This window comes from Salvelinus namaycush, chromosome 25 (assembly GCF_016432855.1).
Source record: "Salvelinus namaycush isolate Seneca chromosome 25, SaNama_1.0, whole genome shotgun sequence".
NCBI lineage: Eukaryota > Metazoa > Chordata > Actinopteri > Salmoniformes > Salmonidae > Salvelinus > Salvelinus namaycush.
In genome coordinates this window covers 1911408-1934366 of record NC_052331.1, presented here as the reverse complement: position 1 = coordinate 1934366, position 22959 = coordinate 1911408, and the positions used below count along the sequence as shown (strand labels likewise).

Below are 22959 nucleotides of genomic sequence, written 5' to 3'. Positions count from 1 at the left end.
GGGTCAGAAGTTTACATACACTCAATTAGTATTTGTTAGCATTTGGTAGTATTTGGTAGCAAACGTTTTGGGTAGCCTTCCACAAGCTTCCCACAATAAGTACATTTTGGCTCATTCCTCCTGCCAGAGCTGTTGTAACTGAGTCAGGTTTGTAGGCCTCTTTGCTCGCACACGGTTTTTCAGTTCTGCACACAAATGTTCTACAGGATTGAGGTCAGGGCTTTGTGATGGCCACTCCAATACATTGACTTTGTTGTCCTTAACACATTTTGCCACAACTTTGGAAGTATGCTTGGGGTCATTGTCCATTTGGAAGACCCATTTGCAACCAAGCTTTAACTTCCTGACTGATGTCTTGAGATGTTGCTTCAATATATCCACATTTCCCATCCTCATGATGCCATCTATTTTGTGAAGTGCACCAGTCCCTCCTGCAGCAAAGCACCTCAACAACATGATGCTGCCACCCCCGTGCTTCACGGTTGGGATGGTGTTCTTCGGCTTGCAAGCCTCTCCCTTTTTCCTCCAAACATAACGATGGTAATTATGGCCAAAAGTTATATTTTTGTCTCATCAGACTTAAGGACATTTCTCCAAAAAGTACGATCTTTATCCCCATGTGCAGTTGCAAACAGTAGTCTGGCTTTTTTTATGGCGGTTTTGGAGCAGTGTCTTTTTCCTTGCTGAGCGGCCTTTCAGGTTATGTTGATATAGGACTTGTTTTACTGTGAATATAGATACTTTTGTACCTGTTTCCTCCAGCATCTTCACAAAGTCCTTTGCTGTTGTTCTGGGATTGATTTGCACTTTTCGCACCAAAGTACGTTCATCTCTAGGAGACAGAACGCGTCTCCTTCCTGAGCGGTATGACAGCTGCGTGGTCCCATGATGTTTATACTTGCGTACTATTGTTTGTACAGATGAACGTGGTACCCTCAGGCGTTTGGAAATTGCTCCCAAGGTTGAACCAGACATGTGGAGGTCTCCAATTTTTTTTCTGAGGTCTTGGCTGATTTCTTTTGAATGATGTCAAGCAAATAGTCACTGCGTTTGAAGGTAGGCCTTTAAATACATCCACAGGTACACCTCCAATTGACTCAAATGATGTCAATTAGCCTATCAGAAGCTTCTAAAGCATTGACATCCTTTTCTGGAATTTTCCAAGCTGTTTAAAGGCACAGTCTACTTAGTGTACGTAAACTTCTGACCCACTGGAATTGTGATACAGTGAGTTATAAGTGCACTAATCTGTCTGTTAACAATTGCTGGAAAAATTAATTGTGTCATGCACAAAGTAGATGTCCCAATCGACTTGCCAAAACTGTAGTTTGTTAACAAGAAATTTGTGGAGTGGTTTAAAAACGAGTTTTAATGACTCCAACCTAAGTGTATGTAAACAACCCCATAGAAAATCTTTGGAGGGAGTTGAAAGTCCGTGTTGCCCAGCAACAGCCCCAAAACATCACTGCTCTAGAGGAGATCTGCATGGAGGAATGGGCCAAAATACCAGCAACAGTGTGTGAAAACCTTGTGAAGACTTACAGAAAACGTTTGACCTCTGTCATTGCCAACAAAGTATTGAGATAAACTTTTGTTATTGACCAAATACTTATTTTCCACCATAATTTGCAAATAAATTCATTAAAAATCCTACAATGTGATTTTCTGGATTTTTTTTTCTCATTTTGTCTGTCATAGTTGAAGTGTACCTATGATGAAAATTACAGGCCTCTCTCATCTTTTTAAGTGGGAGAACTTGCACAATTGGTGGCTGACTAAATACTTTTTTGCCCCACTGTATATGTATATATATATGTATATATAAAATCTCAATGATGCACCTGTTGTTAAGTAGTAGATGACAAACTCTAATGTAGATACAACATTATCTCAGTAATATCTCACCAAAAACACTGGATTGACAAACTCCATTGACACCACACTGTGGTGTTGTGTGTGTTTCTTCACTATGTATACAAAAGCATGTGGACACCCCTTCAAATTAGTCGATTCGTCTATTTCCGCCACACCCGTTGCTGACAGTTGTATAACATTTTGCACACAGCCATGCCATCTCCATAGACAACCATTGGCAGTAAAATGGCCGTACTGAAGAGCTCAGTCACTTTCAACTTTGTACTGTCATAGGATGCCCCCTTTCCAACAAGTCAGTTCATACATTTTCTGCCCTGCTAGAGCTGCCCTGGTCAACTGTAATTGCTGTTATTGTGAAGTTGAAACGTCTCGGAGCATCAACGGCTCAGACGCAAAGGGGTAGGCCACACAAGCTCACAGAACGGGACCCCCGAGTGCTCGGTTGCAATGCTCACTACCAAGTTCCAAACTGCCTCTGGAAGCAACGTCAGCACAAGAACTGTTCGTCGGAAGCTTTATGAAATGGGTTTCCATGGCCGAGCAGCCGCACACAAGCCTAAGATCAACATGCGCAATGCCAAGCATCGGCTGAAGTGGTGTAAAGCTTGCCACCATCTGGCAGTCCGACGGACGAATCTGGGTTTGGCGGATGCCAGGAGAACGCTATCTGCCCGAATGCATGGTACCAACTCTACAGTTTGGTGGAGGAGGAATAATGATCTGGGACTGTTTTTCATAGTTCGGGCTAGGCCCCTTAGTTCCAGTAAATTTCAATCTTAACGCTACAGCATACAATGACATTCTAGAAGGTTCTGTGCTTCCAACTTTGTGGCAACAGTTTGGGGAAGGCCCTTTCCTGTTTCAGCATGACAATGCCCACGTGCACAAAGCGAGGTCCATACAGAAATGGTTTGTCGAGATCGGTGTGGAAGAACTTGACTGGCCTGCACAGAGCCCTGACCTGAATTGGAACGCCGACTGTGAGCCAGGCCTACAGGCCTAATCGCCCAACATCAATGCTCTTGTGGCTGAATGGAAGCAAGTCCCCGCAACAATATTCCAACATCTAGTGAAAAGCCTTCCCAGAAGAGTGGAGGCTGGTATAGCAGCAAAGGGGGGACCAACTCCATATTAATGCCAATGATTTTGGAATGCGATGTTTGACGAGCATACTTTTTGTCCACAAACTTTTGGTCATGTAGTGTACTTGTTTCTCCCTGTAGTTTGGAGGCATCCAGTCCAAGCCAGAGTTTACTGTGGACCTGAGAGGAGGATCTATAGAGTGGGCTTCCAAAGACAAATCCAGCAAGAAGCATGTTATAGAGGTGAGTGAGCTCCTACACAAAATTCAAACGGGGGGCGGCAGGTAGCCTAGTGGTTAGAGCGTTGGGCCAGTAACCAAAAGGTTGCTGGATCGAATCCCCGAGCTGACAAGGTAAAAATCTGTCGTTCTGCCCCTGAAGCCCCTGCCACTGAACAAGGGGCAGTCATTGTAAATAAGAATTTGCTCTCAACTGACTTGCCTAGTTAAATAAATGTTAAATAAATAAATTATTATAATAATAAAAGCTGATTGAATATGTCCCCTTGGGGCAATTTTATTAAGGCAATAGCAGTGCCTCAGACAATGGTAGCACCACGTGTATAGAACATGAATGATGACAGGGAGGATTTAATGTCTTGCTTTTAAAAAACGTATTTGTCTCCTCCTGCAGCTGAAAACCCGTCAGGGCACGGAGCTGCTGATCCAGTCAGAGAATGACAGTTTCATCAATGACTGGTACAGAGCACTGACGGACACCATCAGCACACACGTGAGTCTACACAAACACACACACAACGCACACACACACACACACACACACACACGACACACATCTGATTCATCATGATGTTTGTCACCTTGAAATTGAAATAATCTTGAAATTCTTGATTCAGTTCCACATATATCCACTAAGTGGCGGAGTTGGCATGTTTAGTCATTGGGCCTTGATGGTATTGCCAGCCCAAAGGTAGCCTACCTGTTTCTGACTGTCCCCTTCTTGTTTCCCTGTGTGTGTGTGTTACCTACCACACTGTAGACCTGGGAGTCAGATGAGGCCATAGAGGAGGACATGCCAGAGTCTCCTGGAGCTGAGAAACAAGACAAGGAGAAAGATCACCGAGACTCTAAGAGCAGAGGTTAGTGCAGCCTGTCTGTCTCTGCCTGTCTGTTACCCTAACCCAAACCCTCATGTATGTTTGAGATCGTTAATCTTTGTCTACCAATGATGTTATTGGTGATCATCATGCGTATCAGTGTGTTAAGTCATCTCCCATTGCTATTTGTCTACAGAAGATGTTGATGATCATTTATTGTGTTAAGTTGTTAATAATATGGTAAAATCCCATTGTTATCAGTCTATAGCCATGAAACCTGTCGGTGTTTCTAGAGTTAGCAGTAAATGTGTCATCTGAACTTCTATTCTCATTGGTCTGCAGCCATGAAGAGTTCCACCAGTATGGACACATCAGATGACAAGAAGACCAGACACAAACTTATGAAGTTCCTCACACGCAGACCCACTCTGCAAGCCGTCAGAGACAAGGGCTACATCAAAGGTATTACAGAGAGACCGCAATGAACCATATAAATAGAAATGCTAGAATGGGAATAGCCTCTCAGACCAAAGCAAGTTGACTGCGTCTTATGAGTACACTCCAGGGTTGGGGTCAGTTCTGAATTGAGTTGAAAATTGGTCTTTCAATTTTAATTCTTTAATTTTAATTGGCCACACCCCACAGGAAGCAGAATTTAATTTGAATTAAGGAAAGTAGAATTTAATTCATTCTTTTAAAGTTTTAAATAATTACAGTGGTCTAGAAATATTGTAAGATAATTTTGTAGGTTGTCTATAATAATTCATTATTCACTTAGATGTTATTTTTAAAAATAAATATTTCCCAGAATGCATTATCAAACACTCCAGAATGTAAGGTAACAACCTAACATCTAATGACAAAAATACAAACAAAATCCGGTTTGACATCATTAAATTAGAATCAAACTAATATTTGCAAAGGGTATCTGTTTTCTTTATTAAGAAGTGGCAGGTACAAATGGCAAAATATTTGTAAAAAGAATGAGTGTCATATGTCTCAGTTGAATTGATTTGAATTGGTTTGAATTAAATTCGACTTATTTTAATTAATCTGCTTCCTGTGGGGTGTAGCCAATTCAAATTTCAATGTGTGGGTCGAATTGAATTAAATTCAGGAATTTCAAATTGACCCCAACCCTGATACACTCAGTATAGCTGACATGGTGATGTCCACTCTAGTCATTCTATTTCTAAGCAGGGAACTTTACCACACGTGCACAATCAGGACTCCATTTTGGCAATGGCAACCTATATCCGTGCCATTGAGTTGTTGTGTTAAAGATAGAAGAGCCTTTGTTTTTCCAGTAGCGGAGTACTTTGGACCTCTATAATAACAACCCTTTCCCTGTCCGTGTGTCTCAGACCAGGTGTTTGGCTGCAGTCTGAGTGACCTCTGTCAGGGAGAGAACGCATCCGTGCCAAGTTTCGTCACGATGTGCATCGACCACGTGGAAAACAATGGTATGTGTGCTCGGTAACACTTCACTCGACCCCTAACGCTATCATAATATGTCAGAACAGCTGGCGTAACGTGTCATAACCTGTCGTAATATGGTCATAACACTGTCATGACACACCGACGTAAGTGTCAAAACACATAGAACCTACTAACATTCCATTAATCTATTGCCTACTTGTCAATAGTATTTTTATGTTATATAACATTTTCTGAAATGGTCCATATTAAATTACCATTGGAATTGCGCACACATTGATGTCAGACATGTACCTACCCCAATGCTGTGTTGCTGATGGCCAGGATGAATGCAAGATCAGGTTTCAGGAGCAGGATAAAGACCTCTTCTTTATGACTGATAACTGACATAGGCCCGTCCCGTACATACCCTTATCTGGCTTGTATGATTATGATGGTCATAATGCTTTATAACAGAGTCATACAGTGTATTTTCTTAAAGTTATTTAAAATATGATGGAAAAAAAACAACTAAAGATTTAATTACAACAACAAAGGACTTAACAAACAAACTTTCAAATGAAAGGAAACCTCTTGGCAGGGAAGAAATGCATTTTGAATAAATGTGTGTTTTTGACGCTCTCAGGCAGGTGTCATAACCAGCCATAAAATAACACAATATATGTCACAACAGGCGTAAATATATGTGTCATGACAGTGCTATGACCATATTATGACTGGTTATGTCAGCTGTTATGACAGGTTATGACATGGTTATGACCGCGTCATAACGTGTTATAACGCCACAACAGGCGTTACCGTGTGCTCCTGTGTCTGTCTGTCTGTCGGTTGTCTCTCATTCTGATGGTGTGATGATATTAGCAGGAAAAAGAAAGGCTTACCAGGCAGTCTGAACAGAAAGAGTGCCTGGTAGATAGAGTGAAATTTAAGGCCTATGTTGAGTTTGCATATCCATGAGGGAAAGCTAAAACAATGCAAACAATTGGGCTACTGCCAACGTTTGTGTGACGACGGTGCTCCTGTGTGTTCCTCTGCCTGCAGCTCTGAATGTGGACGGGCTGTACAGAGTGAGTGGGAATCTGGCGGTCATCCAGAAACTACGCTTCGCTGTCAATCATGGTAGGTACTACTGCTACTGTCCTCTCTCTCTCTGTATACTGCAACTAGGCTTGCAATGTTCTGGTAACTTTACCACAAAAGCTCCTGGTTTTCCCAGAAGTCCCGGTTAGAGTATTCAGGATTTCCTGCTTGTTCCCTCCAACCAGGACTTCTGGAGATTTTAGGAAAATTACCAGAATTGTGCAACTCTAACTGCAAGCCTGTATACTTGTACCTATAGCGTACACACTACGTACTACACTGAATAACCCTGTGTCTTTATCTGTTTGTGTGTGTGTAGATGAGAAGGTGGACCTCGAGGAGGGAAAATGGGAAGACATCCACGTGACTACGGGCGCATTGAAGATGTTCTTTAGAGAGCTACCTGAACCGCTCTTCACGTACAACTTATTCCATGACTTTGTCAATGCCATCAGTGAGTACACTGTTCCTTGAATTGAAAATGTTCCTTCATTTATCATCCTTAGCGACATTACGAGTGTGCTATTACTCAGTGTTGACGAAGGAAGGTTGTTACTCCTGCAAATACATGGCATACATGTCATTGAGTTATTAGATCATGGGTGGGCAACTGATCCCCTTTTGAAGGCCCTCGGATCAATCCCCCCCCCCCCCCCATACACAAAGTGCAATTTAAAAATGTTCTCGCGCATCAGCAATTTTTCTCTTATGTCAATCACCGATAGTCAGTCAATTTGACCATGTCAGCTAGCATTTTTCGGATTGCTAAGTTAGTTTAGGTCCTAGCTATCTAAACGTGTTATCATGGTCGAATTACCGGCTGGGGGGCCCCCCATTGCTTTTGTTAGTCAGTCTCACTCAGATATCATATTAAAATGGGTATGGATGTGGGTACGCAGACCCAGAGCAACTGCATTCGTCTTAAGATAGCTAGGTGGGACCGTTTGCCTCACGCAGTGCGGCACATCTTCTTCGCGTGTAGTTGATTGTGTTCGTTGGAATCTTGTCCCACTCCTCTTCAATGGCTGTGCGAAGTTGCTGGATATTGCTGGAACACGCTGTCGTACACGTTGATCCAGAGCATTCCAAACATGCTCAATGGGTGACATGTCTGGTGACTAAGCAGGCCATGGAAGAACTGGGACATGTACAGAAAAACAGTCCCATCCGGCATGGGGTCGTGCATTGTCTTTCTGAAACATGAGGTGATGGCGGCGGATGAATGGCAGGACAATGGGCCTCAGGATCTCGTCACTGTGCGTTCAAATAGCCATCAATAAAATGCAAATGTGATCGCTGTCCATAGCTTATGCCAGCCCCTACCATAACCCCACGGCCACCATGAGGCACTCTGTTGACAACGTTGACATCAGAAAACCGCTCGCCCACACGACGCCGTGCACACTGTCTACCATCTGCCCGGTATAGTCGAAGGTGAGCATTTGCCAACCGAACGACACCGAAATGCATTCAGGTCAAAACTCTGGTGAGGACGACGAACACACAGATGAGCTTCCCTGAGACGGTTTCTGACAGTTTGTCCCGATATTATTTGGTTGTGCAAACCCACAGTTTCATCAGCTGTCAGATTGACTGTTCTCAGACGATCCCGCAGGGGAAGAAGCCGGATGTGGAGGTCCTGGGTTGGCGTGATTACACGTGGTCTGCGGATGCGAGGCCGGTTGGACGTAGAGAAATGGTGGTAGAGAAATGAACATTCAATTATCTGGCAGTAGCTCTGGTGGACATTCCTGCAGTCAGCATGCCAATTGCACCCTCCCTCAAAACTTGAGACATCTGTGGCATTGTGTTGTGTGACAAAACGGCACATTTTACAGTGGCCTTTTATTGCCCCAGCACAAGGTGCACCTGTGTAATGATCATGCCGTTTAATCACCTGCTTGACTTGCCAAACCTGTAAGGTGGCTGCATTATCTTGGCAACGGAGAAATGCTCACGAACAGTGATGCAAATAAATGTGTGCATATGGAACATTTCTGAGTTATTTTATTTCAGCTCATGAAACATGGGAATTAAACTTTACGTGTTGCATTTATATATTTGTTCGTATATTAGGGGGGGGACAAGTGAAATGTGAGTGTTAGTTCATGAACGGCTTTTTAGTGTTGTTTTTACTGTGTCTAAGACAATTTTCTTCTGTAACGTTTGTCCTGTCTACCGGTTAAACAGAGATCCCAGACTACATGCAGCGTGTCCAGTCTATCAAGGAGCTGGTCAAACAGTTGCCCAAACCCAATCAGGACACCATGCAGGCCCTCTTCAAACACCTCAGGAAGTAAGTCACACTTCAACAGTGAACTAAATTACAATGTGATCGGATTGTGTTAGCCTTATTCGTGTTGATCCACTGTCTAACAGGAGTAGGGTTGTAAAATTCCTAGGTTTTCTAGAAATATAAATGTTCTGTACAATTCTATAATGCTACAGCTTTGGCTCTAATAACCCTGCATCTCGCTCTCTCTCTGTCTCTCTCTCTGTCTCTCTCGCTCTCTCTCTCGCTCTCTCTCTCGCTCTCTCTCTCGCTCTCTCTCTCGCTCTCTCTCTCGCTCTCTCGCTCTCTCTCTCGCTCTCTCGCTCTCTCTCGCTCTCGCTCTCGCTCTCTCTCTCTCTGTCTCTCTCTCGCTCTGTCTCTCTCTCTCGCTCTCTCTGTGTGTCTCTGTGTCTCATACTCTACTTTTACTTACTTTCATCACCTCTTGCCAGGCCGTCAATGTGAAGAAGAAGTTGTGTTTAATTGAACCGCCTGGTTAAATAAAGGTTCAAGAAAATAACAACTTGGTCTCTCTCCGTCTGTCTGCAGGGTGATTGACCACGGCGAGGAGAACCGTATGACGACCCAGAGCGTGGCCATAGTGTTCGGCCCCACCCTGCTCAGACCCGAGACAGAGACCTGGAACATGGCGGTCCACATGGTCTATCAGAACCAGATAGTGGAGCTCATCCTACTGGAGTACGAGGGCATCTTTAGGTAGACACCAGAGGGGCGACTTTTCCCCGTGTACAGATCTAGTACCAGCTTACGCTCCCCCAATCCTAATCTTAACCATTGGCGGGGAGAATGCCAAACTGACCCAGGATCAGTGTTTGTTACGGTCTATGGTAATGAATACAACCGCCGGCCTACTCTCTGAACACCACCACCATGACCATACAGAGCTCTCAACCCAGCCCAACCAGACCAAACCCAAGCCTCATCTTCCTCTAAACCCGTGGTCATTCACAGCACACCTCAGATTCCATCCCCCACAGACCAAACCTGTATGAATACATGGTAAAAACAAAGGTGGACTTGACTCTTTGCACTTAGCTGCACACATGTATGCTTCCCTCCTCCTCTTCTCACCATGGCTGGATTTGTGGGACTTTCTGCCAAAGACAAAAATACAAAAATCAACTTCTGTCCATACACTGGATTTCCATGGCCAGTACCTGAGTTAGCCTCTCGCCTGGATAGACTGGCCGAATGGAGGATACTGTCCGGATGGAGCGTTGAAGAGAGGACAGACACTATATTATGGTTAGGGTGGAGTAACACCCTTGATATGTTCAGGAAAGGTGGGTCTGTCAGGCAGGCCTCAGTAACCTCAGTCTCCCAACAGTGGCATCAGTATTGCAGGGGGAGGGTCTATCTATCCACTATTCTGGCTGCACTAGACAGTATTTAGTCTACACTGTACAGTATATTTACCTGTTAAGGACATGCAGACCAGACTGTATAGAGAGGTCTGTCTGTCTCTTGCTTGGTCTCTCTGTCTGCTGGGACACCTTCAGCTCCTCTACCAACACAATGTCTGCGTCCCAAAACGACTTCTGCACAGAGCCCTATGGGCCTTTGTCAAAACTGAAATAGTGAGCTATAATAGGGAATAGGTTTGGTGGCATTTGGGACTCAGGCAATAAAACACTTTCCCTTTATTTTCTATATGCTGTTCGTTCAGGCACCTCTTCTTTCTCTCTGTGGGCTCAACTAGAGAATCAATGAATGTCTGTAAATAAAGTGGCTTTGTCTCCCTCTGCTGTTTCTAAAGCACAGAGCTGGGGGAGTGTTGTGCGTCCCAAATGGTACTCTACTCTCTATATAGTGCATCATCAAACGTAGTGCACTAAATAGGGTATAGGGTGCCATTAGATACGCAAGCCTGTATGTACCTGTATGTCATGTAATGAGCTATGTGGTAGACTCTTACCTCCTAATACAGTCCTGTGTGTGCGTGCATTTCTGTGTGTGCGCTCGCGTGCCTGTGTAAAGGCCACAGCACGCATCAGAAATGACCCATCTCCTCTAAAATACACACTTATTTTCTCTCTCTCTCTCTCTGGAGATACTGGAAGCAGTCTGTTTTACACTACTCAAAGGTAGTGCACTATATAGGGACTAGGGTGCCATTTGGGATGCTACTCATGGTTTTACCTCAGACATTCCTACCAAAACTACTCTGCTTCTCTGGTTTTTAGAACAAGTCCTCTCCTATCAGTCAGATAACTTAAAAACACAGAAGTGGTACCCAGATGTGTATGTCGTTGGACTGGTTGTAAATGTATTATAATAAGGCAAGCAACATTTAATAAATAAATGTAAGCGACGTGTGTGAATGTGTGTGTATGGACGGGGGACAGATGGACAGGAAGTATGTTGCACGGATGTCTGATAGTAATTAAAGTACGACTTCATGGTGACCATTAGAAACTTGAGGAAACAGACATGTTTATTTAAGATCCATTCCACCAAAATTATATAAACTGTTTAGGGTTGAAAAATTCCTGTAACTTTCCTAAAATTCCCAGGTTTTTCAGAAATTCCTGTTGGGAGGATTCTCCGGATATTCAGCAATTTCCTCCTGATTCCGGGAACATTCAAACCAGGATTGTTGGAAAGCCTGGGAATTTGGGGAAAGTTACTGGAATTTTACAAACTGAGAACTATTATATGAACTGCGGTTTTAAAAGTTTAGTTGTATTTTTGGTAAGTGGCACATTTTGAATGTAATTATTTTCCAAACTAACTGCTGTTCATGACTTCTTTGTTTAATTGGAATAAAGGCCTCCATTGAGACCCTGTAAAAACCTGTGGCAGTCTCGTTTTATCATACGTTCTCGTCTGATATACACGCACACATTTCTGCACACGTGAGCACTGATACCTTCACCCAAAAACGTGCACTTTTCCGCCATCCGTGCACACGAGGCAAAGTTCATTCAGATGGGGCTTGTTGATACTGTATATCACGATATGAGTTTTTGCTGAGGGCACGTGTCTCTCTAACTTTGATGATTGGAAACATTTCTACTAAACCTTTGCGATGAAAAATATGATGACATCATTCATATACTTCCCATACCTAATGATTAGAAAACAATCTCTTGAAATGATAACAAATTCAGCCAAAAGGCAAAGGTTGATTCATTTAATTGTGTCTGTGGAATACGCTTATTGCCATTCTTTGTTCTGCTTTCTGTGTCGCATGGTTATTAAAAGAACCCAATCAGATAAAATTAATCTTGTGGTGAATCAGTTTGATTTACCACCTTATTGTTTGGCTTCATATCTGCACGTGTCCCAATTATCACCGGGTTATAGTTTCAGAGGACAGGATATAAAGGGGACAGCTGAGACAATAACAGCAGAAATAACCACAAGAAGAGGAAATCACCATCAAGCAATGAGAATGAAGAGTGTGGTAGCTCTGCTGGTGTTGCTGCACTGCTGTCTGTCTGGAGCCCAGGTCCACAGAGACGGAGTCAGTGTCCATCAGGTTGACTATGAGGATGGAGAGAGCAGAGGGAATGACATTCAGGTTGACAAACCGAGAGCGGAAGCTGCAGCCACAACACACAGCCAGCAAACGTGCCAGACTGACATCCACACTGTGCTGAGAGAGATGAACACCATGATGGTGGAGCAGAGAGTTGAGCTGAGACACACGAAGACTGAACTGGGAGCCATGGAGGCCCGACTGAGAGCCAGTGAGAGCGAGGTGGAGGAACTGAAATCCAAAGTGGAGGAACAGACTAGAAGGAATGAAGGTTAGCTAAATAATACAGAAGGTAATAATAATAAGTATGGATTATTTCATAAATATGTGACTGTTTTATCTCGCACATTGTTTCGTGCATCTAATTTCAGCACAAGCATTGGAACTAAGCTCCATGGAGACTCGTTCTAACATCACTGAGAGCCACGTTGAAGGTCTGAGGAGACATATTGAAGGTAATATTTAGAGTAATGTTTGAAACACCTTCTAGCATAACGTTTGTCACCAGAAGTGAAACAGCAGACCAGTAATTCTTCCTATGTGAATAAAGCCTGGCTAGTTCTGTTAATCGCTGACAAGATGGTTTCATTGTGATGATCTGAATGACTGACCTTATTCTTGATGACATGTTTGATTTGACCCAGAGGTTTCAACATTATTCAGTTTGCAGTTGCCAGGTCATAGTAATATTGACTCATCTACATTTGACAGACATAAAGGTGGCTTTCTCCGCCTCACTTGGAGGACCTGCTTTCAGTGGACAAGTTGGACCCTTCAACACTGGAACCACCCTGGTCTACAGAAGTGTCTACACAAATATTGGCAATGCTTATAACCCCACTACAGGTACAGTAAATTATACACATCACCTGTTGTCACAGGCACTTTGTAACCAAATGACAGTGCCTTGCAAAAGGATTCACCCCCCTTGGCATTTTCCCTATTTCGTTGCATTACAAACCTGTATTTTAAATGTATTTTTATTTGGAATTCATGTAATGGACATACACAAAATTGGTGAAGTGAAATGAAAAAAATTACTTGTTTCAAAAAATTCAAAAAAATGTAAAAAGGAAAAGTGGTGCGTGCATATGTATTCACACCCTTTGCTATGAAGCCCCTAAATAAGATCTGGTGCAACAAATTACCTTCAGAAGTCACACAATTAGTTAGATTGCACACAGGTGGACTTTAAGTGTCACATGATCTGTCACATGATCTCAGTATATATACACCTGTTCTGAGTCTGCAACACCACTAAGCAAGGGGCACCACCAACAAGTGGCACCGTGAAGACCAAGGAGATCTCCAAACAGGTCAGGGACAAAGTTGTGGAGAAGTACAGATCAGGGTTGGGTTATAAAAAAATATCAGAAACTTTGAACATCCCACGGAGCACCATTAAATCCATTATTCAAAATGGGAAGAATATGGCACCACAACAAACCTGCCAAGAGAGGGCCGCCCACCAAAACTGACAGACCAGGCAAGGAGGGCATTAATCAGAGAGGCAACAAAGAGACCAAAGATAACCCTGAAGGAGCTGCTAAGCTCCACAGCGGAGATTGGAGTATCTGTCCATAGGACCACTTTATGCCGTACACTCCACAGAGCTGAGCTTTATGGAAGTGGCCAGAAAAAAACCATTGCTTAAAGAAAAAAATAAGCAAACACGTTTGGTGTTCGCCAAAAGGCATGTGGGAGACTCCCCAAACATATGGAAGAAGGTACTCTGGTTAGATGAGACTAAAATCAAGCTTTTTGGCCATTAAGGAAAACGTTATGTCTGGCGCAAACCCAACACCTCTCATCACCTCGAGAATACCATCCCCAGAGTGAAGCATGGTGGTGGCAGCATTATGCTGTGGGGATGTTTTTCATCAGCAGGGACTGGGAAACTGGTCAGAATTGAAGGAATGATGGATGGCACTAAATACAGGGAAATTCTTGAGGGAAACCTGTTTCAGTCTTCAAGAGATTTGAGACTGGGACAGAGGTTCACCTTCCAGCAGGACAATGACCCTAAGCATACTGCTAAAACAACACTCGAGTGGTTTAAGGGGAAACATATAAATGTCTTGGAATGGCCTAGTCAAAGCCCAGACCTCAATCCAATTGACTTAGAGATTGCTGTAAATGGGTGGAACCCATCCAACTTGAAGAAGCTGGAGCAGTTTTGCCTTGAAGAATGGGCAAAAAAAATCCCAGTGGCTAGATGTGCCAAGCTTATAGAGACATACCCCAAGAGACTTGCAGCTGTAATTGCTGCAAAAGGTGGCTCTACAAAGTATTGACTTTAGGGGGTAAATAGTTATGCACGCTAAAGTTTTCAGTTTTTTTGTCTTATTTCTTGTTTGTTTCACAATAAAAAATATTTTGCATCTTCAAAGTGGTAGGCATGTTGTGTAAATCAAATGACAGAAACCCCCCCAAAATACATTTTAATTCCAGGTTGTAAGGCAACAAAATAGGAAAAATGCCAAGGGGTGAATACTTTCGCAAGCCACTGTATGTATAGTTTCATGCTTTATGTTAATCTGCATCTACAAAAAAGCCTAAATGTTGTGTTCTGATACAGGAATCTTCACAGCACCAGTGAGAGGACTCTATCTGTTCAGGTTTTACATCTTTGCATGGGGTGATGATTCAGTTCCTACAACCACGGCCTTGTTTAAGAATGGACATCAAATGGCTATGGCATTTGCTCGCCAAGCTGCTGGTAGTGTTAATTCCTCCAATGGCTTGTCACTGCTGCTGGAGGTGGGAGATGTGGTCTACGTGCATCTCTGGGCTGGGCGGCAGATATTTGACAATGTAAATCGCCTCAGCACCTTCAGTGGCCACCTGCTTTTCACTATGTAAGAGGATTGTTGCAGTCATTTTATTTCAATATCAAATCATTTCTGGGTGACAATGAATAGATAGATAGTGATAGATTTAAATTATAATGGGCAAGAATTGCTTTTTGGCAGAAAACTATTTCTCAAGCAAGAATTTTGCTAGGTCTGTGTGTGGTCTGAGTAGAGAAGAGAAAACTGAAAACTAGATTTTATTGGCAGAGGTTTGTAACTCTCTTTGTTATTGGTCTACTGTTATTAACCAATTTACTGCATGGTGATGTCACCATGGAAAGCTGAAACTCCCTACCTGAACTTATCCAATAAGAAATATTTGTTTTTTCGTTTTCTGTTGCAATACGTTTTGTTACGGTCTATGGTAATGAATACAACCCCGGCCTACTCTCTGAACAACCCCACCACCATGACCACACAGAGCTCTCAACCCAGCCCAACCAGACCAAACCCAAGCCTCATCTTCCTCTAACCCCGTGGTCATTCACAGCACACCTCAGATTCCATCCCCCACAGACCAAACCTGTATGAATACACCTAAAAACAAAGGTGGACTTATTATCCGCGACCAATAAACCAACCAAGTTGAGACTCTTTGCACTTAGCTGCAAACATGTATGCTTCCCCCCTCCTCTTCTCACCATGGCTGGATTTGTGGGACTTTCTGCCAAAGACAAAAATCCACTTCTGTCCATACACTGGTTTTCCATGGCCAATACCTGAGTTAGCCTCTCGCCTGGATAGACTGGCCGAATGGAGGATACTGTCCAGATGAAGCATTGAAGAGCAGAGGACAGACGATATATTATGGGTAGGTTGGAGTAACAAGCAAATGTTCAGGAGAGGTGGGTCTGTCATACAGGCCAAAGTAGTGCTGAGGAGTATTTCTGTCTGTAATAAAGCCCTTTATGTGGGGAAAACCTCATTCTGACTGGCTGAGCCTGGCTCCCCAGTGGGTGGCCCTCGCTCCCAAGTGGGTGGACCTATGCCCTCCCAGGCCCACCCATGGCTGTGCCCCTAACCAGTCATGTGAAATCCATAGATTAGGGCCTAATGAATTTCTTTCAGTTGACTGATTTCCTTCTATGAACTGTAGAATCTTTGGAATTGTTGCATGTTGAGTTTATATATTTTTTCAGTATATATGAACTATTCAGGGTTGCAAAATTCCCACGTTTTTCAGAAATCCTCAGATATTCTGCAATTTCCTCTTAATTCCTGGAACATTCAAACCAGGATTTTTGGGAAACCTGGGAATTTGGGGAAAGTTACTGAAATTTTGCAACTCTAGAACTATTATATGAACTGGGGTTCTGGAAGTTTACCTGTATTTTCAGTAAATGGCACATTTTGAATGTAATTATTTTCCAAACTAGCTGCTGTTTATGACTTCATTGTTAGATTGGAACAAAGGCCTCCATTGAGACCCTGTAAAAACATGTGGCTGTCTTGTTTAATCGTAAGTTCATGCAAATTAATTTTGTCAGTCATTGCTGCATCTCTCGTCTGACACACGCTCACACACATTTCTGCACACGTGAGCACTGATACCTTCACCCAAAATCGTGCACGTTTCCGCCATCCGTGCACACGAGGCAAAGTTCATTCAGATGGGGCTTGTTGATACTGTATATCATGAAATGAGTTTTTACGATCTCTTTTTGTTGATCGTTAACACTTCTACTTCACCTTTGTGATGAAAAACATGACTAAGTAATTCCTATACTTCCACACCTAATGATTAGAAAACAATCTTTTGAAATGATCAAAAAAATAAGGCAACGGTTGATTCTTTTTAATGTGGTCTTGGGGATACGCTTCTTGGCATTCTTTGTTCCGTTTTTTTCCGTCACATGGTTATCATTGGACCAAATCAGATAAAAGTAATCGCGGTGAATCAGTTTGAACTTTATTGTTTGGCTTCATATCTGCACGTGTCACATTTATTCTGTAAGGGCAATTAGCATAAAAACGCCATAGACTTCTAAGGTCAAATGTTGGATTCACCACTGCTCTTGGTCCATTTCAGGTACAAACACCACCCCGACATTGGCACGTGCAGACTGACTGAACGTAGACGGCTTCAACAGAGCTATTGGCCACCATTCCTACTTCAAAACCTATAAACGCTTGTTGTATCCCCATTCATTTCAATGGCGGAACGCAGGCTTCAACATTCTAAACTGAAATCCCTGCCACAAAAGTTTCAGAATGTTCAAACTAAAAACATTTTGAGAGCTTAAAATTGCAGTGCATTACAGTAACTCCGCAACCTACAAACCACACCAAGACCAAGCCCATAGTGTATGACAACCCTATTACTACCATTACCGATACTACCGTTACTACTGCCGTCACTACCACTACTTCACCGTGAATACTTCACTAGCTCTGGGCAAGTTCTGGTCCAGGGTGTAGCTAGTAGCTAGCTCGGGTCCGCACTAGCTCTGATCTATCTCTGGTCCGCACTAACTAGCTCTGGTCTAGAGTGTTGCTGGTAACTGGCTAAATTTGGTCTGCACTAGCTGTGGTCTAGCTCTGGTCCAGGATGTAGCTAGAAGTATTGGTCTCGCTCTGGTCTTCACTAACTAGCTCTGGCCCAGGGCGTAGCTAACTAGCTCTGGTCTGCACTAGCTGTGGTCTAGCTCTGGTCCAAGGCTTAGCTAGTAGCTAGCCAGCTCTGGTCCTGGGCATAGCTAGTGCCTAGCTAGTTTTGGTCTACATTAGCTCTGGTCTGCACTAACTAGCTCTGGTCCAGGGCGTAGCTAGTAGCTAGCTAGCTCTTGTCCAGCTCTGGTCCAGGGCGTTGCTAGTAGCTAGGTAGCTCTTGTCCACCTCTGGTCCAGGGCATAGCTAGCTAGCTAGCTCTGGGTGGCTCTAGCTCTGGTCTGCACTAGCTCTGGACCAGGCCATAGCTAGTAGCATTGGTCTAGCTCTGGTCCACATTAAAAGTATCAGCGCAAATGTGTGTTCACAAGTGTGTGTGTGTGTGTGTGTGTGTGTGTGTGTTTGAGAGAGAGAGAGAGAACACGTGTATGACATGATAGGAGGGCCGAGCACTCCCCCATTCTCATCGACGGGGCTGTAGTGTAGCAGGCTGAGAGCTTCAAGTTCCTTGGCGTCCACATCACCAACAAACTAACATGGTCCAAGCACACCAAGACAGTTGTGAAGAGGGCACGACAAAACCTATTCCCCCTCAGGAGACTGAAAAGATTTGGCATGGGTCCTCAGATCCTCAAAAGGTTTTACAGCTGCACCATAGAGAGCATCCTGACGGGTTGCATCACTGCCTGGTATGGCAAATGCTTGGCCTCTAACCGCAAGGCACTACAGAGGGTAGTGCGTACGGCCCAGTACATCACTGGGGCCAAGCTTCCTGCCATCCAGGACCTCTATACCAGTCAGTGTCAGAGGAAGGCCCTAAAAATTGTCAAAGACTCCAGCCACCCTAGTCATACACTGTTCTCTCTTCTACCGCACGGCAAGCGGTACCAGAGCGCCGAGTCTAGTTCCAAGAGGCTCCTAAATAGCTTCTACCCCCAAGCCATAAGACTCCTGAACAGCTAATCAAATGGCTACCCAGACTATTTGCATTGCCTCCCCTCTGGAACGCTGCTGCTACTCTCTGTTATTATCTATGCATAGTCACTTTAATAACTCTTCCTACATTACATATTACCTCGATACCGGTGCCCCCGCACTTTGACATTGACTCTGTACCAGTACCCACTGTATATAGCCTCGCTATTGATATTTACTGCTGCTCTTTAATTATTTGTTATTCTTATCTCTCACTTTTTTGGGGGTATTTTCTTAAAACTGCATTTTTGATTAACGGCTTGTAAGTAAGCATTTCACAGTGTGACAATTTTTTTCTGAATATTCTCTGGTTTTTGGAGTTCCATCTGCAACTGGACACAGAAGTTTATGGGACAAGTTTCTTCCGAATAGAAATGGAAGGAAGTGTCGCCAAGAAAAGGTTAGTTGAAAAATTGCTGCCGGGGCCTTTCCACTAGCTATGGAAGCCTTCAAATATCACAGTTACAATGTGTAGCTAATACACAGCCCAGCTCTGTAAACCACTGACAGGATGTGTTTTTATTATAATACTCTGAATAACTGACCTTACTGTTGATGACATGTCTGATTTGACCCAGAGCCATCAACGTCATTCAGATAGAGTTGACTCATCTCTATCTCACAGGCAGGAAGGTAGCTTTCTTAGCCTCACTTGGAAGACCTGCTTTTAGTGGACCTCCCTGATCTACAGAAATGTCAACTCAAATATTGCAAATGCGGGTCGGCTAGTGGTTAAGAGTGTTGTGCCAGTAACCGAAAGGTTGCTGGTTCAAATCCCTGGGCGCAGATGACGTCGATTAAGGCAGCCCCCGTACCTCTCTGATTCAGAACTGGAGTTATGTGCGCAGTAGCTGGTGGTGGTCGCAAAAGGGCTGGCTTTTGATGAATAAACTAGTTGTAGGTGTGTCAAGGCTTGACCCCTCACTGGCCAACCAGAACGTGCTCCTTGGCTAAATATGTGGTTGCTTCCAGTTATGTATTTACGTTTATGTATTGTGTTGTCAATTCGAATGTTAGTCCGTTATAGCCTAGCTCTTTAAATAGCTTGCCCCATGTTGAACATGTTTGAAGTCCACATTATTCTAATTGCATTGCTTTAATATGGAAATAGATTGCACATAATAGCATTCACATTGATATAGGGGCTCGGCATACTCTAAATTGCAGTCTGGACATGGACATGCCAAACTTAGTCAATAAACAGGATTACATTCACTAGGCTTTTGATGAGGCCCTAAAAAGACCGTGTATAATTCGAATCAAATTCTAATGAAAGCGAAACAACTTGTTTTAGGCTGTAGGCTGTCTAAATAGGCTGTTATTGCTCCCTGTGTGCGTATAATACAGATAAGGCAACTTGGACTATGGAGGGTTTTCTAGGGAGTTTTTCCTAGCCACCGTGCTTCTACACCTGCATTGCTTGCTGTTTGGGGTTTTAGGCTGGGTTTCTGTACAGCACTTTGAGATATCAGCTGATGTAAGAAGGGCTATATAAATACATTTTATTTTATTTTACACACATCCAAACTTTTCACAGGAGCTGGACAAAGATCCAATATGAAGAGAAAGGGGTAATGTCCACTCACTGTTATACTGCTCACAAAAACAAAACAAAAAGTTAAATAGCCTCGGTTACAAGTGGTACAGTTAGGTCCAACAGATGAAAGTGGAAGATGCAATTTTTTACAAAATGATAAAAGTAACAAATTAAGCAGTCCATTGTATTAACTTTATGTTCCTGAACAGACGTTATATAGTCACTGACAGCTTTCATTCAATGGCTGTCGCACAGTCCTACAATGAGTCCAAACTTTTGACAGAAGCTGCATGGACAAAAAAACAGGAATTAGTGTTGACTGTTTTGATGCTATTGATATTTCAATAAAGCATTGGTTATAGGCTACTGATTAGGCTACCGTGCACCGACGCTGGCAAAATCGATGCCTTAACCAATTGAGTTACTGCTACGACCATCTTTTGGTGGGTCTTAACCATCACCAGTAGAGCTGCTTGAAATGGGCACACGTTTTTAAGGACACACCTCAAATATTTCCACCCCTCCCACCTCAGCGCAAGCGAGCTGATATTAGACAGGTAAATTACCAACCCCGGCGCCAGGGTAGTAGAGCGCTGGCTTTTACAATAAGAAATTGTCGCCGCCTTAAGCCTGTCGCATGCTTCCCAGTCGAAACAGTTAGTGCAAATATTATGACAAGCTTTCGTGACATTTTTGTTTGTTATGGTGTTCGGCAGGGTTTTTTCCCCGGCAGTTTGTGCACAGCACACAACATTGTTTCTTGAGGCAAATCGACTCATTATTATGCAAATGTTCACACTTGAGAAATACTGCACCAAACATCTTAGTTAGATGTAAAATTGCACGACTAAGACCTCGTTGGCAAAAACATCCAAATGAATGACATATTTCTTTATTAATCTTAGATTAATTCAGACTAGTTTGAGAAAGTGCTTGGCTATGTTGTTGCTAAGGTGGGTCAAGTGGGACAAACGACAGTAATATTGTCGCTTTTTTCTTGTTTTTCAAGCTAAGGTATTTAGGGAGTATACAGGTACATACGTTCGCTTCGCCTAGCCGAGTTATGCTAGGAGCGAAACAAACCTATGCATGCGGACGCCTTAAACGCCAGCCGAAAATAGAGCCCGTGGTCTAAATCAAACACGTAAGGGCACAGAAAGCGGTGCAGCCCAGGAGACAGGCGTCCATAATGTCATCTCATCAACTTATTCTGGTTCAAACTTCAGTAGCCATGTACTCCCTGACGCACACGGACGCGCACACACACAAACTGTAGTTTTACAAGCTCATAAAGCCAGTAAAGCTGTAAATGAATTTATGTTTATGAAACTGGAGCATCATACGGTAGATATGCAACCTACAGGTCGTTTGTCACCTTTGCACTTTTTTCAAATAATGCACCATTTCCTCCAGAAAACTGTTCAAATAAAAACATATTTTGGTATATACATACAGTACCAGTCAAATGTTTGGACACACCTACTTATTCACAGGTTTTTCTTTATTTTTTACTATTTTCTATATTGTAGAATAATAGTGAAGACATCAAAACAATGAAATAGCACATATGGAATCATGTAGTAACCCAAAAAAAGTAGCCTCCCTTTGCCGTGGTGACGGCTTTGCACACTCTTGGCATTCTCTCCACCAGATTCATGAGGTAGTCACCTGGAATGCATTTCAATTAACAGGTGTGCCTTGTTACAAGTTCATTTGTGGAATTCTTTACTTCTTAATGAGTTTGAGCCAATCAGTTGTGTTGTGACAAGGTAGGGGTGGTATACAGAAGATAGCCCTATTTGGTAAAAGACAAAGTCCATATTATGGCAAGACAGCTCAAATAAGCAAAGAGAAACAACAGTACATCATTACTTTAAGACATGAAGGTCAGTCAATACGGAACATTTCGAGAACTTTTAAAGTTTCTTCAAATGCAGTCGCAAAACCCATCAAGCTCTATGATGGAACTGGATCTCATGAGGACCGCCACAGGAAAGGAAGACCCAGAGTTACCTCTGCTGCAGAGGATAAGTTCATTAGAGTTAACTGCACCTCAGATTGCAGCCCAAATAAAAGCTTCACAGAGTTCAAGTAACAGACACATCTCAACATGAACTGTTTAAAAATATATATTTTATTTCACCTTTATTTAACCAGGTAGGCCAGTTGAGAACAAGTTCTCATTTACAACTGCGACCTGGCCAAGACAAAGTAAACCAGTGCGACAAAAACAACAACACAGAGTTACACATGGGATAAACAAACGTACAGTCAATAACACAATAGAAAATCTGTATACAGTGTGTGCAAAGGAGGTAAGGCAATAAATATGCCAATAGTGGCGAAGTAATTACAATTTAGCAAATTACACTGGAGCGATATATGTGCAGATGAGGATGTGCAAGTAGAAATACTGGTGTGCAAAAGAGCGGATAAACAAAAACAAATATGGGGAGGAGGTAGGTAGTAGGTTGGATGGGCTATTTACAGATGAGATGTGTACAGGTGATGCTTAAAGTTAGTGAGGGAGATATAAGTCTCCAACTTCAGTGATTTTTGCAATTTGTTCCAGTCATTGGCAGCAGAGAACTGGAAGGAAAGGCGGCCAAAGTGGGTGTTGGCTTTGGGGATGACCAGTAAAATATACCTGCTGGAGCGCGTGTTACGGGTGGGTAGCGAGGAC

The 22959-nt window shown here is 43.1% G+C and overlaps 2 protein-coding genes across 5 annotated transcripts in view; one reads left to right on the top strand and one right to left on the bottom strand.

Annotated features, from left to right (window-relative positions):
- The window catches only part of LOC120020110 (rho GTPase-activating protein 12-like), a 67210-nt gene extending 55594 nt beyond the window's left edge, over positions 1-11616 (top strand). For all 4 annotated transcript variants that reach the window (XM_038963556.1, XM_038963555.1, XM_038963559.1 and 1 more), the window contains 9 exons: positions 3099-3200; positions 3591-3689; positions 3957-4056; positions 4357-4476; positions 5379-5477; positions 6493-6570; positions 6851-6985; positions 8722-8827; positions 9353-11616. In XM_038963556.1, the coding sequence (XP_038819484.1) occupies positions 3099-3200; positions 3591-3689; positions 3957-4056; positions 4357-4476; positions 5379-5477; positions 6493-6570; positions 6851-6985; positions 8722-8827; positions 9353-9524 (1011 nt within the window). In that variant the 3' untranslated portion in view covers positions 9525-11616. The remainder of the gene's footprint in view (positions 1-3098; positions 3201-3590; positions 3690-3956; positions 4057-4356; positions 4477-5378; positions 5478-6492; positions 6571-6850; positions 6986-8721; positions 8828-9352) is intronic.
- A 1074-nt stretch (positions 11617-12690) lies between these two features.
- The window catches only part of LOC120020515 (zinc finger E-box-binding homeobox 1-like), a 121622-nt gene continuing 111353 nt past the window's right edge, over positions 12691-22959 (bottom strand). Inside the window, exon 10 of the mRNA XM_038964218.1 lies at positions 12691-12741. Within this exon, the coding sequence (XP_038820146.1) occupies positions 12691-12741 (51 nt within the window). The remainder of the gene's footprint in view (positions 12742-22959) is intronic.